Source organism: Meriones unguiculatus, chromosome 10 (assembly GCF_030254825.1).
Source record: "Meriones unguiculatus strain TT.TT164.6M chromosome 10, Bangor_MerUng_6.1, whole genome shotgun sequence".
Classification (NCBI taxonomy): domain Eukaryota; kingdom Metazoa; phylum Chordata; class Mammalia; order Rodentia; family Muridae; genus Meriones; species Meriones unguiculatus.
Genome location: NC_083358.1, coordinates 117,724,005 through 117,747,552, shown reverse-complemented (window position 1 = coordinate 117,747,552; position 23,548 = coordinate 117,724,005). Strand labels below are relative to the sequence as shown.

The following is a 23,548-nucleotide window of genomic DNA, read 5'->3' as shown; positions in this document are numbered from 1 at the left end:
GGGGCAGGAGTTACAGAACTCAGAGAGAGGCGGGGTGCTGGGGGAGCCTCTCAGTCGGTAAAGTGGGACACAGAGACTTGGGTTCAAGTCCCAGCACTCATGTAAAAAGCCAGCTGTGGTAGGGCACATTTGTAATCCCAGTGCCTGTTGGTGAGCTAGCCTAGCCTAATTGGTGAGCTCCAGGTTCAAACGAGAGACCCTGTCTTGAAAACAAGGTGGACAACTCTTGGACACTGGAGGTTGACCTCTGGCTTCCATGGGCCACTGCACCCACCTACAGGCACACACATGCACACATGGGCATACACACTGTGGGGAAGAGGAGGGGTCTCGGTGCAGGCTTCTCTCTCTCTTTGAAGGCAACTGACTTCTTAAATACATTAGAGCTGGATGGTGTCAACCAGAGAGAGTGTGTGTGTATGTGTGTGTGTGTATGTGTAGTATTCACATCTAACAAAAGTGAAAGGCATACTTTAAAACATGGAAAGAAAAAAATTTTATAGCGCTGTGACCTCAGCATCCTTTCTCCCTTTCTTCCCATTGTTTCCCCTTTTTTCTTTCTTCTTTATTTTTCCTTTCCTTTTCTTTCTTATTTTTCTTCTTTCTTTCTTTCTTTCTTTCTTTCTTTCTTTCTTTCTTTCTTTCTTTCTCTCTTTCTCTCTCTTTCTTTTGTTCTCCCCTTCCTTTTTCTCTTCCTCTTTCTCTTTCCTTTCGTCTTCTCCCACCTCCCACTTAACACAAATGAGTGGACTCTAATAGAGTGAAATACAGAATTGTTAGATGAGGTTACATCTGCTCACTGTCTCTGAACGGCATCATTTCCCTGGGAAAGAGAAATTTTTAGTGGACACATAAAATGCACTAAGATGACAGAGCTTGCAATGGAAAGCTGCTTTGCCTAGAACTTGAGCTAGCTTCTACCCTGACCTCACGCTTTGGCCCCTGTGCCCTTCACTCTTCACCAACATTAGTCATGAATTGCTCCTGGCAGGAACGAACCATGAAGCATCTCTACATATCATGTGGAAAACCTTCCCAGAGACACAGTTAAAAAATATAAATGGCAAGAGATGTGTGTCCTCTTGAAATAAACAGGGAAACCTTGACAGTATGACTGTCAACACCAGCACGCACGCTGTCACGGAAAGGGGGAATCTCAGGGGGCCCCACCCTGAGACAAAGGACTATAGCAAGTAAGGGATGATGAGAGGGGGAGAACTAGTCTTCCCCAGGGATGACCCCCTGGACAGTTACCTAATGCACGTGGTCAGCCCTGAGGTCAGACACGTGTAAGTAACGCTGAACAGACTGAGCAGGCTGCATTTACATGCTTATGCATTTATACACAAACATGTAACAAGAAAAAGAAGCCACGGGTTTGAGAAGGAGCATGGTGGGGGTGGCACAGAAGGAGATGGAGAGAGAAAGGGGGAAATGATACAATTATATTTTAGTTTAAAAAAATGTAAGCAACTGTCTAAAACATGTCGTAATTGGACTTGGCAGAGTGAGTGGGGGTGGTGCATACTTAATTTCATGAGGATGGGAGTTTTATTTGGCTGTTTCAAATGCTCTAAAAGGGAAAATTCTTTCACCTCCTTCACAGATCACTGAAAATAAGAGGCAAGCCTCGCGCCACCCAGGGTTCAGCCATACCGTTTTCAAGCTCCAAACAGATATTGATTTTCATTTCAAACTCTAATGCCAAAATTAGCAGTGTCAGGTTGGATTAGAGGTGGATGGCTTGGAGAGTTCAAAAGCAAATCGTCTGCACAGGCAGGCTGCTTTTTCTTGGTCATTTCCTCCCTTCTCATGCTTTAAAGGAAACAAAGCGTGGGATAAGAGACACCCTTCAGTTTTACTGCACCAGGGAAGCGTTTAGCTCGGCTCCACTCCTAGGCCTTTCCTTCCTTGCTCTCCCCCAAGTTCACGCACAGGCATGCCTGTACATGGTGTGGGGGTTAGTTTATGGATGGTAGCCTCAGTTCGTGCTCCACAGCAAGAAGGTTGCCTACGCCTTGCTGATCGGAGAAATATCGTGTTGTTGGAAGCTTCAGGTCTTTTGATTCACAAAGATTGCTTTTCTGCTTGTCCTACGGTGCCTCTCATGTTGTGCTAATGGCTTCCATGATTTATATCACAGCACAGTCGAGCGCCCTCAGCGTGGGGTGCGTGAACCCCACACAGTGTTGTAAAGCACACTGCAAGTTACACTAGTCAGATGTTAATTCAAGGTTGGTGATAGGCACAAAACAGAATTTGGTGTCCTGTCCCTTCAGCGCTAGTTCTCAGACAGGGTGCCGTCATCTCACAACAGACTCCCCCTTTATGTGAAGAACACCACAACAGGGAAACCCATGTGCAAGAGGTCCTTTGCTCTCTGGACTGCAGCTGGGAAGCACGGCGAATTCACTCTGTCTAAACTCCCAGCTCAGCCATTGGTGCTGGAGAAAGTTCAGTCTCCTAGAGTGCGTGGAGTTTACAGACTAGCCTTCAGCCTGCAGATGCTCTGTGCCAGCTCTAGGGGAGGACAGATTTTATAAATAAAATATTGGTGAACAGCAGTAGTCACAATATTATTACAAACCTAAAGGAAAAATAAAGATATCAAAGGGTATGGCCACATGAGCCAGCAACAAGTCAGTACTGGCTGAACCAGTCAGGGCAGCAACAGAATATGAGACTAAATACTCTCAAAAAGAAGATCCATATCAAGAGTTAGAGAGTGGAGGATGTCACAGAGTCTAAGAGACTTAGGACTAACTTTCCAATGGGCTCACCATTACGTTGTTAGGTGTCTGTATTTGTGAAGCAATTACACACTTTGAGGGTGAGCGTTAGATTCTGAAAATTAAAACAGTTGTGATCCTGTTTTCAATGTGCAGGTATTATAAAATACTGGCTGATTAGTCATTTCCGGGTAATTTTAGTTTAGGTAAAAATGTTCATTGATGGTGAGTTTTCCTGTAGTGAATGTGTTCTGGGGGTATGGTCGCCCCCTCCCTGAATCTGGGAGGAAAGAGTACTTACACCAAGGAGAAGAGCCATCACTTCTCCAATTTCACAGCTCAGTGTAAACACTGAATCTTCCAGGAATGCCCGAAAATTTAATTTAGTCTGCATCGCAGGTTGAAATGCAGCTCAAAGAATGACGCAGAAGCAAGGGTGGACTGTCACAGGAGTGGGTTTTCTTCTGGGAGCTGCCATCCAAAGGGCTTTTGATCTAAAAATGAACAGCAATTTCTGGACTCACCTCACTGGAGTTCCCTGAGTTTCAATTTGTGTTTAAGTAGCGTCAGAACCTGAGGTTTTTCTTTAGCAAAGACTTTCGTCAGGTTTTTATGGCTATTCAATTTTTTTTTTTTTTTTGAGAAACCCTATGACTCGTGAAGTTCAAGCGATACTATGGGCCAACACCACAACAGAACTGTGTATCTGGAGTCTCCCGTGGTCTTGTGCAGAGCGGGTGTGGTGAGACCAATCAAAATCTCACTGCTTATGGAGGCGAGATCTAGACTGAAGGGATAACTCCACTTCCTGTTAAGCTTAGGAAAGGTGGCCTCTGGTGCAGAGATGGCTCAGTGGTTAAGGGCACTGGTTGCGATTCCAGAGGACAGACACAGGTTCTGTTCACAGGACCCACACAGCAGCTCACAACCGTCTGTAATTCAAGACCCAGGGGGGTTCTGATGCTCTCTTCTGGCCTCTGATGGCATTGCATGGATATGATGGACAGACATATATGCAGGCAAACCACCCTTACACATGAAGAGAGAGAGAAACGTTGTCCATCGCAGACAAGCGCATTTAAAATCAAAGCTGTCTTCTACAGCAGCCAACTGCCAACACACCGGGATGGTCAGTGGCTGAGGAGCGTCTCCATCACTGCTTATGGTCCAGGAAACATCCCTCAATTATACAGACTAGAGTAGGAAATTAAAGAAAACAGAAGGGCATAAAGTTTAAGATGATTATTTTCTGTGCCACATGCATGGAAACAATTCTTTCTCATTCGTTAGCAATCTTTCTAGAGCAAATGTATTCACGAGTTCCACTTTGTATACTGTGTGCAGAGTCAGCGTGGGATGCTGGGTTGGGAGGTCAAAGCAGAGCTGCCTTGTGTTCCTCTGGGTGAGAGGTGGGCTTTGCAGTTGTTAGCCGTGCGCTGTCTCGAAACGGACTTTATTTTTATAGCTTTGTCTCTGCTGCTCCCTCTGCTGAGTCTTTTCAAGTGTGATGTAATATACATAATTTAAATAACCAGGGAATGTCTCTGTGCTCAACCACCTGCTGGCTTACATTAGCTAATTAATGGTGATTTATCCGAATTACTAATTTGAGTGGTGCTGATTTTTTTAGGAACCTGGGAAACATTGTTAAGAACTCTAATTAAAATGATGCCTTTATAATGGGCAGTTTCTTTAAAAGTGTGTTTTTTTTTCCTTCCCCATCAGAGAAACCATGTCTCAAAAAGGCAAAAAACAATGGTTTTGTTTGTTTGTTTTTTAATGTGTGTGTGCTTGTTAGCAAATTAAGAGAGAGGAAAATAACAACAACAAAGCTCCAAATGATACAGAATCAAAGAGGATGTGTTGGGCTTTTTGTTTTGTTTTGGCTCAGATCATATGTTATGGCTCTTTGCTTTTCTTTGCTCTTCAGGTTTGTCCTCTGCCAGGTTTTCTCTCATCTGGTGTCTTAGAATATGTTCAACTTTCTTTTATGGATTTTGACTGTCTGACAAGTAGTGTCAGTCTTGAGTGCACAGACCTCAGTCGCCTTCTCAGGTGCTGATACAGGAGGTTCCTTTTAACCAAACTCCTGTCCCAGGGCCAGAGCCCGTGACTTTAATGGCGGTTCAATGACTGCAGCGAGGCGTTGCAGGCCCCTCACAGCAGCTCAGTGGTGTGTCTGCGGCATCGGCACGAGCTCTCTCTTCTTCTTTAAAAACTTGGAAAGGGGCAGGGAGGAGATGAGGGAGGGAGGGTAGGATTGGGAGGGAATGAGGGAAGGGGATACAGTTGGGATACAGAGTTAATAAAATGTAACTGATAAGAAAAAAAAATAAAAAAAACAAAGTGAATAAAGTGTAATTAATAAAATAAAATAAGATAAAAAAGAAAAACCATGCATTCAAAACTTGAAAAAAAAATAAAAACTTTTAAACTTTCGTCTTTATTTATTTGAATGGATATTCTGCCTATGTGTGTGTCTGTTGGATCCCCTGGGCCAGGAGTAACAGCCAGTTGTGAGCTGCCGTGTAGATGCTGGGAATTGGACCCAGGTCTTTTCTGGAAGAACAGCCAGTGTTCTTAACCCCTGAGCCATTTCTCCAGCCCCTGATTTTTTTTTCTCTCTCTCATTCTCTGTCTCTATCTCTGTGTCTCTCTCTGGCTCTGTCTCTCACTCACTCATTCACTCACTCAGTCACTTACTCACACTCTTTCCTTTCTTCTCTCCTGCTGGTCTTAGCATCTCTAAGGCAGAAAAGCCTCTGTTCTGTAAAAACTAACTTTCTCTTTTGATTGAGTCCCCACTGCTATCACACATAGAGAGAAGCCTCTCCCTAGGCAAAGTGAGCAACTACTAAATACACAATTTGGTTTCACAAGTACAGTGACTTCACGATTTGTGCTATGGTCTATCTTGATTTCAAGAAACTGTGAAGTAATTAACCCGTGTGCCTGCCAAGACTTGTACTCAAGAGTGTTTTCATGAACACACACCACTTCCAACAAAGCTTGTTCAAGGAATAGCAAGATGTTTATTGTATTTAGGGCACATATATTTTCATTTTCTGTTTATTAATTCACATATACCTTTTCTGGAATGAGGCGAAAAGATTTTAACTATTGAGATAGTCATGAGAGAGTCCAAAGTTAAAAGGCAGACTGTAAATCTGTCTTCTCAGTGGCAACAGACTTAAAGTTTGACTGGCTCGTCTAATATTAAGGCATACAGCTGAAGAACAATTTGCCATGTTAATCTGATTTCTGATAGGCTTTTAAAATAGAGCACACACGCATACACATTATGGTTACAGGTATGGCTTAAGAACAGGGAACTTGCCTAAAAGGCATGGAGCTCTGTGAACCTCGTACTATGTATGTGTTATATATTTGTATATATCTGTAAATGTCTGTATGCAAATATATACAAAACCTAATGTATGCGCATGGTTTACAGAAGTGATCAGATTTGAGAAGGAAAGCAAAGTTCTGCTGTTTTCACTGTGAGTCACGCCTGTTTAGATGGGCTTACTTTTGTTACTGAGGCTGGCACATAGTCTTCCTGGTGGCACATCTTTGCATCTTCAACAGTTCAGCTCACTTCCTTGGTTATCCAGTTAGGACTTTGGCCACACTAGGACTTCCCAGCTGCTTTTATCTTATCTGTGTGACTTTCAGCTTCTCATATCTGAGAGGCCCTTCCATTTGTTCTTCTGCTTTGGATGTCTTCCCCAACAACGCATGTGCTAAGTAAGTGATGAGTTCGTCTAGACCTCTGTATGTTGAACTTGGGAAAGCTACCTGTTCTTGCCCTCTCCCGGGATGCAGCTTTCCGGGAGCGCCCCTCCACACCATTTGTTTTTTTCCTGTTTCTGACCTTTCTAAATACAAGCCATTCTCATTGGTTGAACTCGGCGCCACCTCTAGATCCCAGCTTTTCCTGTTTCATTAGAGTGTGGAGTAGAGGAGGGTAATTGTTTAGTGCCTTTCAGGTAGATTTATTTGAATGACACATTTAAAAAATATACAGTCTTCTTTAAAAAAAGATTTAAAAAAGATTTTAAAAAGTTTATGTGTTCATTTACCTGCATGTGTGTATGCGTTCCATATATGTGCCTGGTACCTTCAGAGGCCAGTAGAGGGTGCTGGAGCCCATGGAGCTGGAGTTATAAATGGTTGTAAGTTGCGCTGGGACCCAAATCTAGGTCTTCTACGATAGCAGCAAGTGCTCTTAACCAGTGAGCAACCTTTTCAGCTCCTAAAATGTCCTCTTAGAGACGAGGAGAGAGAGAGCAGAGTACAGGACCACATGGAGGGATGACAGACATAGGGGCAGGAGCAGATTATCTCAAGTTACAAAAGAGGACGTGGACAGTCGACGGCAGGCACTGTGGCCGCCCAACTAGCACGCACAGATTTCACTAGAATGCCTCTGCGTTTCGTCTGCATGCAGTCTATGTTCACGTACAGGGCCTTGGTTTTCTTAGGTCGAGTCCATGAAAGCACTAAACGTCATTCCAGAGACGAGATCACACTCGTTAAAAGGCTGACTATTGCTAAGCCGCAGGCAAGACAGTGGTGACGTGGAGCTGAAGTTAATTAGTTCTCGCCTGTGGTCTTTCATTGACATTTTAAGAACACGGAGCCGAGGAGACACCCCCCAAAAGCACCTATGTTGATACACACTCTGAAAGTGTAACGTATGGATGTGAAATTCCTCATGATTTCTAATGCTCAGAACGAGTTTTTGCGGTAAGTATTCAATCACATTATTGTTGGTTCTATTTCAAGAGCGATAGAGGGGAGAAATAGACTCTGAATCATAGAGCTACTATCTTGTGCAGGATTCTTATTAAAAACAGCACATTTCTGTAGCCCAGAGGGCTGACAGTGTCTTCCTTAGCAGGAGGGCTGCTTGGAGCTAACCTCAAGGGGCTACTAGAGAGAGACAGAGACAGCCTGCCCCTCTCTGTGGGCGCCTAAGCGGGAGGGGCAGAGAACATGGGATCTCAGCGTGTCGGTGTCGCCAAGCCTCAGTTACCCCCATAAACAGTATTTTTAAAGCCTTTTCTGACTGCCAGCTCTATGCTTAATTGGTTTAAAAGGGAGTCACTAAGAATAATTGATCCTAAAGGAAACACCTTAGAATCAGTGTTCTAGGGTGTACATCCTTGCTGCGTTAGCTTACATTTTTCCTGTTTTGTTTTTTATCATGTTCAAACATAGGTGTCGTTTACTCCTATTTCATCACTCGGGCTTGACACTCTATCTAAAGATGATCAAAATACAATAAAGGATTGCTGCCAGACGGGGGCTCTTAACAACCTTGAGTGAAGTAATGATTGGAGACACTGCTGAAGAGCAGGAAGGCACTGAATAAATTCAGTTCAAACACTCATGTCCTGAGGTGCCACTAATGCGCCAGTGTTTTTTTATTGTCTGCAGAGAGTGACAGCAAGTGTGAAGACAGGGTTTTGTTCTTTGCTTTTCCACAAAGACCGTCAGTTTCTAGCTTATTGGCTTCACCTTTCATGGACAAGATGTTAACTTTAACATCAGTATCCGTCACTTATTCTTATGTGATAGAACCTTCTTCTCAAAGGCTTGACTAATGTTATATGTCTATTTTTATTATTTACGTACTATCTCATCTCATAATGGGTTTTAAAAAAATACAGTGAATCTGGATATGAGGATTGCAGTGTTCTAGAGGCGGAGGCAGGAGGATAAGCAGTTGAAGGTCATCCTTGACTACATGGTGAGGTAGAGGCCAGCATCAACTGGGTCTTTTGACACCCTATCTCAAAATACAAAACAACAACAACAACAAAAAAAACAACAAAACAAAAACCAACCAACCAAATAAAAACAAAAACGTAGTTAAAAGTTGGCAGAATTTTGGGCTTATTTAAAATGTTTTAGTCTTGGGTTGGGGATGGAGATCTAAAAGGGAGGAGAACAAAATGAGGGGCTCTGGTATAATTCTGAAGATTAAGTTCAGGGCCTTGCACATGCCAGGCAAATGCCCCACCACTGACCCACATTAGCAGCCTTTTAGTTCTTCAAGACAGTCTTGCTATGAAACTCAAGCTAAGCTTGAAACTCCAGCTTTCATTTCCCAGTGCAAGGATTATGGCTGCCTCATGTGCATTTTAAAGGCATATGTATGTTGATATATTTAAAATATAATAGTTTACCATTTCACAAATTAAAACATTATACCCTCAAGATAAAAAGGAAATGTCAGGTGTGGTGGCACATGTCTTTGATCCTAGGGCTCAGGAGACAGAAGCAGGTGGATCTTTCAAGTTCAAGATTAGCCTGGACAACATACATAAAACTTGTAGGCAAGCCAGGGCTCCATAGTGAGGATCTGTCTTAAAAAAAAAAAAAGCCAGGTGTGGTGATGCATGGTGGTACTTTCATACCAATATTGCGAGGCCACCCTGGGCTGCATAATGAGCTTTAGGCCAGTCAAGGTCATAGTGAGACTGTCTCAAAGCAAGGACTACAGACACAATGACGAAAGAAAGGAAAGTTGACAATATAATTTTCACAGAAACAAATTCTTAATAAAATCAAATCATAATTTAAAGGCCTTTAAATGGAACAAGAAATCACAAGGAAATGTGTAAACAAAGTGCATTAGTCTTTTCACTCTCATTATCCAAATCAGAGAATGGGCTAAGTTTGGAAACAAAGCTCTTATTTTTATCCTCTGCGTGCTGAGCTCATGACTGACTGTTCAGTGACGATGAAGTAGCCCTCATGCTAACATGCTTGCTAGCTTCCACTCCCAGAAGATGGGCAGATCTAAGCTTGTGCCAAGACTTACCATTCTAAATGATGGTGCTTTGTGGCAGTAGGGGAAAAGACGCTTGGTCTAGGAGGGCAAATTCAAAGGCTACAAAACAACTGTCAATAGTTTTGACTAAAGTGTAAAGCTCCAGGCCTCTAGAGGGCTCTGCTTCTCAGAATTTATGGCCTCTGCCACACACACACACACAGGTCAGGAAGCTGCGTTCTTGGGGTGAACAGAACGAACACTCAGGGCAAGGTCGGAACCCCAGGGGCAGAGTGAATCAGAGGACCAGGGCGGTCTGAGTTGAAGTATTATTTACTCAAGCTCAGTCTCTTTGTTCATCTCTGGGCAGCAAAACACAGGAAGAGGAGGAAGGACAAAGAAGGAGGAGGAGGAAAGGAAGGAAGGGGTGGTTGTCTAATGTGTCAGCGGCCAGATCTTCATACAGATGTTTATATTTAAAAACTGATGTCAGTAGACTTAAAGGAACACCAAACTGCCAAACTGCAAAGAGAAGTTCATGGTAGTGTAAGTAAACAATTTTGACAGAGGTAGAAACGCATTTGCTCAGGTCGGGATCATTATGTACAAGCTGGGTCTACTCTTTTTTTAAAGATTTATTTTTAAAATCCATCTCTCTCTGCATGTATGTATGTGCACGTGCATGTAGGGGCCTTTGGAGGCCAGAAGAGGGCACCAGAACCCTTGGAGTTTGTGAGGCACCTGAGACAGGTGTTGGAAACCCAACTTGGATACTCTGTAAGACCAGTAAGAGCTCTTAGCTGCTGAGCCATCTTTCCAGTCCTGTGAAGCTATTTTTTCATGGCTGTAAGGCTGCAGCTGAGGCAATTTGCCACTCCAAGCCCACTGCAGGGGACACCCCAGGCTGAGGCAATTCCAAGCCTCAGCCATCCCAACCTGAGGTAGCAGGCCACCCCAAGCCGTTCTAATGTCCCACAAGCTGTGGTGACCCACTGCCGCCCACCCCCCCTGCACCCTCCAAGAGCTTTCTATGTTTAGAGGTCAATTAAATACAGGGTGGCTTCCTGTCGGTTCCCTTTCCCACCTCAGGGCAGTCAGCTCTTCCTTCCTGCCCTGGGGCTGTGCAGGCAGCAGACAAAATGGCAGCAACAACCAGCAACGCTTCAGCAGGAGCTGTCCATGGTGGCTTCCTGCCTCAGCCTATGGGAGCTGAACGCCTTTCCTGCCTCAGAATGCCTACTGCTGCTGCTGCGGGAACTGTCCATGAAAACCAACCTTTCCTGCTTCAGTCTACTGCCCTCACAGTGGACTCTGAACATTTTGGATGTTTCATATACTGTACAACCTCTCAAGGCAGAAAAGTGGCCAGACCTCTGCCTGAGGAAGCTCCAGCTGCCCAGGCTGCCCCCTTCCTCCAGATCTCTGCAACGCTCATCTCCAGCCCCTTAGTAGAACTCGTCCCAGATTATGCAAATTTGAGGTGAAAAAGCTGGACAAAACCCCACCAATCCCCGAGCTTTCCACAGCTCAGGACTTGAAATCCCACCAGTCCGCAGTCTGGAAATCCCTGCCCCAGAAATCTCCACCCTCTAAGAATTCCTCTATAAACGCTGTGTTTGCCCCAGCTTTCTGCTGCTTTCTTCCTGGAGCACAGGTAGCCACTCCTGGAGTCACCCCTCCTCTCCTGGATTTGTCCCTTCAATAAAATCTCTTTTAAGAGATTTACTGCCTGCTGTGAAGTAAAGAAGGAGCTCAGGCTCCTTAGCTCATCAGGGGTTGGGGCATCTCTTCCCTGGGAGCTGCAGTGTCTCTGTTGAGGAGGCCTCCTCTCAGAGCTGTGAGGTTCCTGGGCTCCTGGGCCTCAGGATACCCTTGGGGCACTGTTTGCTCTGAGTATCTGTGACTGGGATCTGTGGCCCTCTGGGCTGTGAGTGATCCCTTCCACCCGATCAGGAAGGCAGGCCACCGGCAAAAATAACAATGGCCACTTCTCTCTTTAGTACTCTACCAATTCATGTTGCCAAATAGAAGTTTTCTAATTGGCCAACATTTCCCCAGTGTTAGGGGGTAGGCAAGGACATCCATTTCATAAAGAGGATGGGAAGGCTAAGTATTCATAAATGACTATAGATTGTGCAGACTTCCTGTCTGGTTAAAAAAAAAAAAAAAGAAAGAGAAAAACTGAATTGGTATGTGATGAAACCATTAGTCTCATGATTGTTAAAGCCCACAGCAGTGGCTTTCAGAACTGGGGTTAATGACTTTGTGGATAGATAGATCTCAGCATTACATTTTGTGGGACCTTTGTTAAAGGTATGAAATCATAAGGTGTAACAAACGGCAGATAATTTTTTTCTCACTCCAGCTAAAGGAAACTGAAGCCTCTAGTTAGACTGGAAGTTAATCACAAGGATTGGAACTGGGAAGAAGCCAGACGGGGCAGATTTGTGTCTTTACAGCTAGACATTTAGAAGTGATTAAGGAAAAGATCAGCGATGAACACCAGTGGGAATTCCTTTAGAATCATTCACTAAATCGTGCTGCCAATTAACCAACCTTCCCTTCCCCCCAGACTGCCAGGCAGCAGCTAGCCATTGTGTGAGCCGCGTGACATCACCGAGGGCCTCTGCAGATTTCCTAGGGATCTCTCTGAGCATGAGTCACTTCCAGCTACTGTCATCACTATGGAATGTTTGCTCATGACTCTAAGAGCAAAGGTCAGCAGTTAGTATAGAATCGGTGAATCGTGGCTTTAGTCTTCTCTGTGTGTTCACATGTATGTGTGCGTGTGTGGAGGCTAGAAGCTGACACCATGCGCCACCTTTCCTTCCGAGGCAGAGTCTCTCGCTGTCCTTGTCTCACTGGCTAGACTGGACGGTGAGCCCTGCCTGGGATCCTCTCACCTCCGTCTCTCCACAGCAGGGTGACAGGCGTGTGGAGGCACACCAGCTCTTTATTTGGGTGCTGGGGTCTGAACTCACAGTGCTGGGAGTCTGAACTCAGGGTGCTGGGGGTCTGAACTCAGGGTGCTGGGGGTCTGAACTCAGGGTGCTGGGAGTCTGAACTCAGGGTGCTGGGGGTCTGAACTCAGGGTGCTGTGCTTGCAGAGTCACACTTTGCCCCCGGAGCCTCTGTCTGAGCTGGTCTTCATCGTGTCCTCTCACTGTCTGTCTGGGACACTGGGGAAAATTACTTAGGACCTCCAAACCTGCGCTCTCATGCTAGAGAGGGGAGGCTCCCTATCCTTGACGCTATTTATTCCATGTTGACAACTGCCCTGGATCCCTAGTAGTTCTGTTCTGCCAATGCCTCGATCTTTCTCTGCCTTTCTTCTTCCCCAAATGAAAACTGAACACTTTGACCCATTGCTGCAGGCCTGGTTAATAGGTCTGCTCACGAATACTTTGCCTCTCAGACAGTAAAATGCCTTAATTTAGTGGAAGCAGACACCCCTTCTTAATCATAGCCCACATTTGTATAGAGAGTTGTAGTTTACACAGTGAGACCTCAGGTAATCCACACAGTGCTCCTGAAGTGGGATCCTCCTGACCACGCTGCTGGAATTTGGGACTCAAGTCGTAGATAAGCGGCCACTAACTGCAGAGTTCATTCCACTCCACTGTTGTGTCGATAAGACGCAGAGGGAGCACAGAAATACAAGAATCCACACTCAGTGACCGGCAATGGCACCTCAACAGTGGAGAGATGCATCTGCCATCCACAGACAAGAGCGAGAAAGGCAAGCTATTTAACTTCCCTCAGTTTCTTCACCTTTAAAATGGAAGTGCTGGGCAAGGTAATGCTTTGGGCCCATTTCGTTTTTAAGGTGCTTTGATTTTGCGAATATATAGACACTACAGTTGCAAGTTTTAATGTCAAATTTCATTTTCTTTTCTCTTTATATCAATTGTACAAGCAATTTGTAGCTGCCAGGGAATCTGATACCCTTTCGAAAATGTTTTATGATATGTTAAGAGAGAAGCAAAAGATCAGAAAATTGAGGATTTGACTGTGAAGATTTAAGGGTTGTTGAGTTGACTCAGCAACATCCCCTGAGGAATTGTGCTGGGTCTCACAGTGCTTGATTTTAAGAGAGATATACAGCAGGGGAAGCAGTGGCAACCCTTAACCAGCCCAGCAGCTGAATTAGCTCAGGCTTTCAGGAGGTCACCCTTTGTGGGGACATTAGCATCAACCTAGTCACGGATCAAACACGGTTAAGCAGTGCTTAGCCAATACTGACATTGCCCAAGTTTAAGTACCGTTCCCTGTTTATTATTATAAACTGTTGGATAAAATGAAGACCAACTTTAGACAGCAGGCCAAGAGCAGAATTAAAAGAAAAGATGTCAGTTTGAACTAACCCCCACTCCCCTTAACACGACGAGGCTGGCCGAGCTATGAGATTGTGATGGGAATATTTGAGCTGGTGTGTCTGAAAAAAAAAATGTAGTGATCATTTCACTCTTCCTGGCTTTTAATGCTCCAGGGTTTTGGAGACGAATAGGAGTAATAAGTTCACTTTGCAGGATTAATGCAGTAATTCTTTATCATAAGAGTGGAGCATTACCTCAATCTGATTTTGCTACAAAATGGTTCAAAGTCTATTTTTAATGATGGCCCTAATTTGTTAACACCTTTTACATTATTAATCCCCTTTATATCCAAGTAGTTATTGCATGTCATAACAATGTATCTATGCAGGGAATTTAATAGTGTTTTCTAGATGTCAAGAAAAGGCTTGTTCCGCAAAATGCTATTAAAACTGATAATGAGCTAAATATTTGCCGTAGCAAACACTGAAATTACTGTATCAATCAGCACTGGACCCTCTTATTCAATAAACAGAAATTAACCTATTAACTATGCCCAACTTTCAGCCACAAAACGCTGCTTTCAACCACTGCTCTCCATGCCAAGTTTTTATTTTCTTAGAACCACGTATTGTCCCAAAGTCTGAGATTTTTGGGTAGAACCCTCAGTGTTAAAGCTGGTGGGCCAGTCCCTGAACAAGATGTGAAATAGTGTATGCTTTGCTACAGTGGCTGCGGATATTTCTAAGCTTTACGGTAGGCACCTACTTATACACAGAGAATTAGATTCTATTAGATAAAATAATAAAACACTCAAACTTTTAAATCATGTGTTCAGATTTTTTCCAGATTTCTAGTAGTGAAAATGAAGATTTCTCTAGTAATTAATAGAATGTGACTAAAGTATCTCTATAAAAGATATAGAAAATGTGGCAGAGGGCCTGACATTGGTCAAATCTGGCATTCAGATATTAAAACAGAGGTCTAGGGACAAAACATCTATTTTTCATAGGCCCAGAGGAAAGCTGCATATTCAAAAACACAGTGCAGATAACCAAAACCAAAGGGAAGCCTCACGCTTTCTGTGACTGAAGCGGTCCTGGCTGAACGTGGTGGCGGCTTCAGGGGCTGCCCAGATCCAGTCACCCTCTTAGTGGCACTTCGTGGCACTGGGCTGCAGGTCGTTGCTGTGCAGCGGTGTGGGTGCTGGCGTTAGCTCTGACACTACTCTGCTGGCACTCCAATAGTTAAAGTTGCTTATCTTCAGTTGCCGTCATGGTTTCTGATTCTCTGGACAGCATGAAACTACACATGATATGTCATTTAAAGTCAGGCGAGGTTAGCATTTAAACGATGAATTTAGAGATTAGGTGCGTGGCTGTGTGCATCAAGAATAATATTTTTGTGATTGTGTTTCATACTTCTTAGAGCTTTTAGTATCTGTTTTCTATAGGTCCTTAGGAGCAGGCAGAATGCACACTGTCTTTGTTGGGGAGTTAAAAGGCAGCTCTAGAACAGTTAGCTGACAGGTTAGGTCAATATGGGCACTAGAGAAAGGGCCTGGACATGGTTTACAGGTTTATAAATAAGGAGACCCTTAATTCTGGTCATTCCCGGGACTCATTAGGGGAAACATACATTGTTGGAATGCCACTCAGATCCAAGCCCAAATCTCTTGCTCTGAAGTCTTTCCATCATTTATTTTTTAAACATAAAGATATAGGGTGCCCCATGATATTTTGATACATGTACATATTATATAATATTTAAGTTAGGGTAAACACATCTGTATCTTTAAAAGTGTATTGCTTGTTTGTAATGAAAGCACTCAAATTTCTTTCTAGCTTTAAAAATGTATCCACTGTATTGTCATCCTCAGTCATCGCTATATTACCGTCCTCAGTAGTCACTCTCTGGCAGCCAGGAGTTTTAGAGGGTTTAAAGGCACAGCCAGAGCAGAGGGCACAGGGATCTGGTTAAAAGACTGTGGTCAGCAGATATGGGGAACCTGAGAGCCTGTGTTTCAAAAAAGCTCCTGGCCTCTGACAGGCAGAGAGCACATGCTGAGTATCAGATCACTCTTCCTCCACACCAAGGCTCCATGGCGACCGTGAAGGGCAGATGCCGTATCTTCAAAGGCTCTTCTGTACTTATGGGCTTGGAAGGAAGGACTTCCTTGAATGGGCCTGTAAATTCTCTGACTTTGTTGGATTGCATATGGCTTCACAGGAAGACATTTAGCTCAGGCCTAGACTCCAGTCTATTCCAAGTTAAATAGTGTTGTGAAGATAAGACTCTGGTTAGGAAATCTGGGAATAAGGACCAAGTAGGGCCTGGACAGTAGTTCTAAGCCTAGATCTACAAACAAGCATAGGGCTGGATTCCAGCTTAGTCAGACAGCAGTACTCGGTCTCTGGGGTAATGCATAGCTGTGCTTCCTCTCTGTGCACATCCAAACCTGTGCTTTAGGGACGAGCGAGGCTCCCTCCCTATGACAGCACAGTGTTTTTGTAGGAAGAGAGTGATGCCTGCAAATTGCTTAGCATCCGGCTGAGTGCACAAGGGCTCCATAAATCTTTGTCATTATTTTGTATTAGTGCTAAAGTATTATCTGTTATTATGTCCAATTAGCACATGCCGCCCTGATTTGTGGATATCCTAATAAGGACAGGAACCATTGATTAAATATACTAATCATAATTCTGGATGCAGGAACAGGCCTTACAGGCACATTATGTGAATATGCCTAAGAGCAAAGAGCAAAGCCTTCTTGATTAAGAAACGCATGGACTTTGGTTGTTAGTTTTACGGTCGGCTTTTGGTCAAAGGTTCCATGTTGTTTGTAATGAAACAGACAGACATGTCTGCCAAAGTGATCTGTACATGTAAGTGATGGCAAGATAGCAAAAAAAGTTAAAAAATATTTCCCTGCAAAATCATTAATAAACGCGTTATAACACATTCATACATCATATTTGGAAATTGCTCATTTAATTAGTATTTTCTTTCTAAAGAGATTTCCTACTTTTTTGCATTTTAAGAGATACATGTTTTTTTTTTTTTTTTGTTATTGTTAATTTTTGATGCTGAGCATTGGACCCAGGGCCTCACACATGCTAGACAAGTCTTCTCGCATGGAGTTATACTTCTAGAGGGTCAGGGCTGGGAAGACGGCACAGATGTTAAGAATGCTTCTAGGGAGTCACGAGGTTCTAAGTGTTAAAATAAATGTCTCTCCTGTGCAAAACTTAAGTGTGGCGAGGACAGAAGGAGATGAGTTGCCTGGACAGTCCGCTGGGGAGATGCGCTCGGGGAGAACACAGGGTTAAAATGTGAATGCCAGCTCTTTCCTGTGCCATCCTTTACATAGTTAAGGCCATTTTTGTTAGGGGAGATGCTATAGAGGTGGGACACAGAAATGCCTTCCTTCAACATACATGATGAAAGGTCAATTTTAAAACACATTTTTGGTTTGAAGTTCATCCTGCATCCTTCCTGGATGAATAAGTTATGGAGTACTATTGCCACTCTACTCTCTACCCCGTCTCTGAGCATCCTGGCCCCTGCAGGAAGGTACTTCTGGGGTTACAGGAGGTCTGCTCCCTCTTTACACAGGGGCAAATAGGCACAGAGTGTTGGAATGCTTCCATCAACTCACCAGCTGGGAGCCAGGACCGAGATACTCAAGTTGGTGCTCATACCCCATGCCAACCCTCTTTCTCTTCAGTCAGAGAGAGGTGCACCCTTCATATTTATGTGTCCTAGGTAGTTCTTTTAAAACTGCACTCATTCATTCATTCATTCATTCATTCATTCATTCATTCATTCATACATTCATACATGTTTGTGTGTGTCTCTGTGTGTGTACCTGTGAACATGCTTCTGTGTACTTGTAGAGGTCATGGGGCGACCTGCAGGAGTTGGTCTCTTTTTCCCCTCTATGGGCCCAGGGGAATAAATTCAGATCACCAGGCTAACTGGCAAGTGTTTTCCTTTGTTGAACTCACTTCCGTTTGACTTCTTTTATTTTTTGAGAACCTATTTTCCAGACCATTCCAAATACTTCTTATTTGAGCAGAGAAGTTGTAAGATGAAAAAATAAAACCAAACAGGTCTGAGTTGTAATACTCAGGGCAGCTTCCAGAAGCACGGAGCATGTTCCCGCGAGACCTTCCTACGGCCTCTGTGCTGCTTTCCACAAAGCTGGTTCCGTGAATCATCTGCACTTCCTGGGCCATCTGTTTCCCAGCCGCGGCTCTCTGAGCCTTGTCACACCCCCGCTGCAGTGCCTTTGAAATTCTGTACAAACCTCGGGCATGTCTACAGTTTTAACCAAAATGTACAACAGAATGCTTGTGAGTTTTCTCCACCTTAGAAAAGATCCTGAATTGCAAAAGCAATGCGGGAGCAGGCCTTTGCTCATTAGCTGGATGCGGAGTGTGAGGGGAGAGAGATGTGGGCAGATGGGTAAAAACCAGAACGCGGCCGTTGGTCTTCTGGTGGCTGTGAGGTGGCTGTGAGGTATTTCAGCGGAGAAGGGAGGCGGGCAAGAGGCTAGGGTGACCCATTTCCGGGACTCTGAGCCATGGCACCCACTGTACTTTCCTCTCTCTCTGTTCTATTTCTTTCAATTTAATCCTTTTCCTTATTTCTTCTCTCACTTCCTTTAGAATTATGCTATTATGCTAATGCTGTAATTTATATATTTAGCTCATTAATTTGTATACAACTTCACTACCAATTATTTAACATTTTAATAATCTGTTAAGAATTGCTTTAGTTAGCTGTTTCACTGCTTTTGATATTTTAATATCTTCATATCCAATTCAAGGAATTTTCTTACTTCCCTTTTGACCTTTTTTTTTGAGGACCCATTTATTTTTTTAATCAAATGGCTATTTGTTTGAAGCATTTTAATTCTATTTTAGACAGATCACTTGGTACAAATTGTATAAATTCTGGATTATTTTCTGGGCACCAGCTTTTCAAAATGTCTCTTGTCTTTGTCATCATCACCTAGACCTGTGGTTCTTTTGTTTTTGTTTTTGATTTTTCAAGACAGCATTTCTCTGTGTAGCCTTCACTGTCCTGAACTAGCTTTGTAGACCAGGCTGGCCTGGAACTCACAGCCATCTGCCTGCCTCTGCCTCCCTGAGGACTGGGATTACAGGTGCGCACCACTGGGCTGACCTGTCCTTCTTAACCTTCCTAATTCTGCAACACTTTACTATAGTTCCTCATGTTGTGGTGAAAATAAAAATGTTTTCATAGCTACTTCATAACTGCAGTTTTGTTACTGTGATGAATTGTAATGTAAATATTCCTGTTTTCCAATGCTCTTAGACAACCTCCATGAGAGGGACGCTTGACCCCCGAAGGGGTTGTGACTCACAGCTTGAGAATCACTGACTTAGATAGTCCCCACTGTTTAATTGTCATCATTTGTATTTATTGGTGCTTAAAAATATTTTTGAAGTTGTAATATAATTATATTTTTTTCTCCTTCCCTTTCTTTCCTCAAGTCCTCCTACGCCATCCCTCTGCTCTCTCAAATTTATGGACCTTAACAATATTATTCACACATGCACACGCACATACACACACACACATGCACACATATGCATATACAGGCATACAAGCATGTATTTTTGTTGTTGTTATATACTTGATCTTTGCACTGTCACCCCCCACATATGGTGCCTTTGAAATTTTTTGATAACCCTGACACATCTAAAATTTTGCCTAAATAAAATAGTATGCTTGTGGGATTTCTCCAGTCTATGTAAACACAAGCTGCTCAGCCCATATCATGTTACCCGAGTGCGTATGTTCTCAGGGCTGGCCACGTCACTGGGTAAACTATCGCTTTCCAGCACTTAAAACCCCCATCTGATTAGACTGCACAGTTCTCTGTACGGGAGCATTGATGGCAGAGTTGCTTTAGAGTTGGCATCTCCTTTTTCTCACCACCCCTCCCTTCGTTCAGACCCGTCCTCTGCGATTCCTTTGTTCTTCGGTAAGCATTTTAGAGTCTGCTTTAGCGCAGCGTGCAGAGCACACCGGCTTGCTTTTCTGCAAATGTCTTTATTCTGCTTTTGGCCTTAAGGTTTTCTGTGTTTACCGTTCAAGGTTGATCATGACTTCTCTTGTTAGAGCTAGGCGCATATGGTGGCTTCCATTATTGTCATTGATAGCTTGTCATCTTGTCATGTTCTAATGAAACCCTTGCTTTCTGGCCAGTATTTAGATCTTTGATTTCTCTATGAAGTTCCACAGTTTTACTCTGAGGTTTCCAAATTGTGGATTTTTTTTTTTTTAAACTTTGGTTTGGGCTCTCTGAGCTGTGGTGCTGATTTTCTCCTATTTTGTGCTCCTGGCCCGTGGTGCTGGTTTTCTCCTATTTTCTCATGGTGCAGCTCTCCAACTACTATATCTTAAGTATTTTAATTTTTTTAAAAAGGACTTATTCCTATTTGCATCTGCATTTTGCCTGCATGTATGAATGTGCAAAGTGTGTGTGCCTGGTGCCCACAGAGCTGGAAGAAGCTGTTGGATCCCTTGGAACTGGAGTTAAGGATGGCTGTGAGCTGCCATGCGTGTCCTGGAAGCCAAACCTGGGTCCTCTGTAAGAGTAGCCAGTGCTCTTAACTCCTGAGCCTCCTCCCCATCCCTCTGTCACATGTTCACTGTGTCTTTGATGATAACCATTGGCTAATGATAGCTTCTCTTTTGTCCATCAACGTGCCCCATTTTCTTTTAGACATTCTTTTTAGTTCATCAGTTTTCCATTTAACTGGATCACATCTGACGTTTAGCACGTCCATGAGGGTCTTACTAAAATTTCATTCCTGTTTCCATTGTTAAACATATTATTTTCTCTTTGGCATAAGCTCTTAATTCCTTCTATTGCCCTTTGAATACTAACTTGGTAACCCAAGCCTACTTTGGTTACGATATCTTCACATTTTCTACTCAAAGAGTGCCTCATTTTGGTTGAGAGGAGCCACAGCACGCTGACAGATCTTTCCTTATATCGACAGACACTATCTCGGGTGGTCCCTTAGCCTGACGTTGGGATAGTCCTCTATTGACACAGCACACTCCCCTTTCATTCTAGAAGACAGCTGTGTGCCTGCCGCAGTTTGGACCTTGCATGGCCTCTAAAGGCCCACAGTTGAAGGCTTCTTTCCCAGAGTAATGCTGTTGGGAAGCATGGGATCTTAAAGAAGGGGGCCTGGTAGGAAGTGGATGTTTTAGGTCGTCCATTCCTTAAGGAGACCATGGGCTTCTGGACCCTCGTCTTCCCCCCATCTGCTTCCTGGCCAAGAGGTGAATGAGTCTTCTGACCTCAGGCTCCTGCCCCATCCCCATCTTCATGCTTGGCCAGGGATGTACCTGCCTGATCATGCCTGGAGCCTTCAGAACTGTGAACCCAGGTAACCCTTTCCTCTTCATATGCTGATTGCCCCAGCATTTGCTACAGCAGCAGACAGCTGGCTGACACTCCTTTTGTCTCTCAGTCTGATCTCTAGGTGTCCATCTTTCCTACTGCACTGTGGAAGCGGAAACAATCAAAAGGCAACTCTTAGAAACTTCCAACGTGTCAGCTTACCTAGCTTCCGGTGTGCCTGCATTCCCGAGTGAATGGGGATACGTCCAGGCTCAGGCCTAAAGCCTGTACTGATAGACTTAGGTTGGGTCCCATCTGTCTTACCTAAACAGGGACACTTTGATTGTGAGTCTCCTCTCAGTTTCACTCCAATCTTTCCCTCCCCATGGCTCCTTTGTGTACTATCAGCCATCAATTCTGAGACTTTCTTTGGTTCACTGTGCTTCTGACAAGGTTTCTCCTCCAAAACCAGGCTGACTTCCTTGCTGCTTTGGAAGCCTGCGAGCACACTGTGTTTTAGGACTCTGGGTATTTCCCAGGTAAGCTGTGCATTTTAGAAGTTTTTGAAAACATTTACTATATTTCACTGGAAATAAATTGCTTCATGGTCACGGTGGTCTCAGGTGAGCCATGGTGCTCTGGCACCTTCTTCCACCGCTGCCTCATTCCAGGAGCACATGCAGAACAGCACTGATCTTTCTTTCCCGTTATATTTGCCCAGGCGTCATCTCATGATACTCACTTCATGAAGAATTGTGAGCTCCAGCGCTGTGCGGAGATTATAACTTCTCCCCCTGACTTGAATGTGATCCATCAAAGAGTCTTGGTCCTGAAACGTGCTGCAAGGCTCTCTGTTCCCCACTGTCATCAGAGTGGTGTCACTACCCTGTTGCCAGCCAAATTTTCAGGGGGACAATCTCAGTATCTCGAAGGATCTCCTTTCCACTCTGTATTCTGGGTCTGACATGCTTGTCCAACAGAGGCTTCCAGGGGGAAGGAGGAGCTCCTCAGCAGAGCACCGGCTCAGCCTGGGCAACAGCCTGGGTCCATCCCCAGAACCACAAAAACACAGCAAAGGAAACCCAAGTGGCCACTTCCGCACATACACGGATACGGGTTTCCACAACTAGGGGGAAGTAAACGATATGTGATGAAGGTGTGGTGTCCCCCTTGGAGTACGCCTTCTTCCAGCTAATTTCCAACTGCTTCTAAATCATTTTTACTTTTCCCAGAACTTTTCTCAGTTGAGAACCTAACTGAGATCAATACATTTTAAAGGATGTTCACATAGCTTAGGCAGCTTTTAAAGAATACTGTGAACCGAATTCAAGCAAGATATAAGGCATCTTCTCATATTGGCTCCATTGCTGAGCATCTCAGAGCTGTAGCACTAGTTGTAATATTGAACTAGATGATTTTTAAAAGTAGATGGCTGGATTACCTGCTTCATCTCTGTCACAACGAGCTGCTGTAGTCTGGGGTTTCAGGCCGGGTTCTAATTAGGGCACTGGATGTCTGAGCCCATCACTCTACCCATCCTGCGGTCACTGGCTCCCAGCTACCAGGGAGGCTGCCAACAGCTCATTTTACTTCCTTTACATTGGTTTTGAATCTCTTCTTAACGGAAGACTAACCTGGAAGCTGGTCAAAACTCAGACTGAATTTATAGGTTTTGTGTAGACTGGAACCACCTGCTATTTCTGTTGCTTTTAGAGCCCTTTATAACTAGACGGCTGAGGCTAGAAAGCGAATCTTAAATTCAACACTACGTTCAAACAATCTTCTTGTCTGATAAATGTTATATTTTACCCCCACCTGGGCCTAGTAATGACATTTATAGCTACTTGGGATTCTAGACATGTCCAGATTCTCAAAAATTGGAATGTTTTACAATTTGAAAGTATTATACATATTTTTATCCCCTTGTGAAGTGTCAGGGACAGTAAACACAATTTTAACAAAAATTTTTAACCTTGTAAGAAAGCAAAGAACATTTAAGTAAGATAAAAATAGTATCAATTTTCAGCCTAGGTTATAAAAGAAAAATACTGTTCAAAATCACAGTTACTACTGTCTTCTAAAATCCTCCTACTTGAAACAAATGTGACATTACAGTTTGTGGCACATCTTTGCAAATATTTTAATTAAATTTAAATGGTTGTGAAAGGGCAGTTTTAGAATTATAAAATTCTCATGTGTTCCTCCCAATCTGTAAAACCCACGTTTCTCCCTAAACTGGGCTTTGTCAAATCCTTTTTCCCAGAGTGCTTTTTGGCAGCCTATGTAAGGGAAAGCTGCAGTGCCATGCAGGATCAGTTCATCTCTAGGACGGCAT

The 23,548-nt window shown here is 43.8% G+C and overlaps 1 protein-coding gene across 3 annotated transcripts in view; it reads right to left on the bottom strand.

The window, feature by feature from the left end:
• Positions 1-23,548, bottom strand: part of Ttc29 (tetratricopeptide repeat domain 29) — a 187,679-nt gene that overhangs the window by 24,956 nt on the left and 139,175 nt on the right. The window contains exon 11 of one of the 3 annotated variants that reach the window (XM_060393193.1): positions 4,340-4,935. The exons of 1 other annotated variant lie outside the window; for it this stretch is intronic. In XM_060393193.1, coding sequence (XP_060249176.1) covers positions 4,856-4,935 — 80 coding nt within the window. In that variant the 3' untranslated portion in view covers positions 4,340-4,855. Of the gene's footprint in view, positions 1-4,339; positions 4,948-23,548 lie in introns of those variants that run through there. One more of the 3 variants, XM_021649657.2, reaches the window with a different exon arrangement.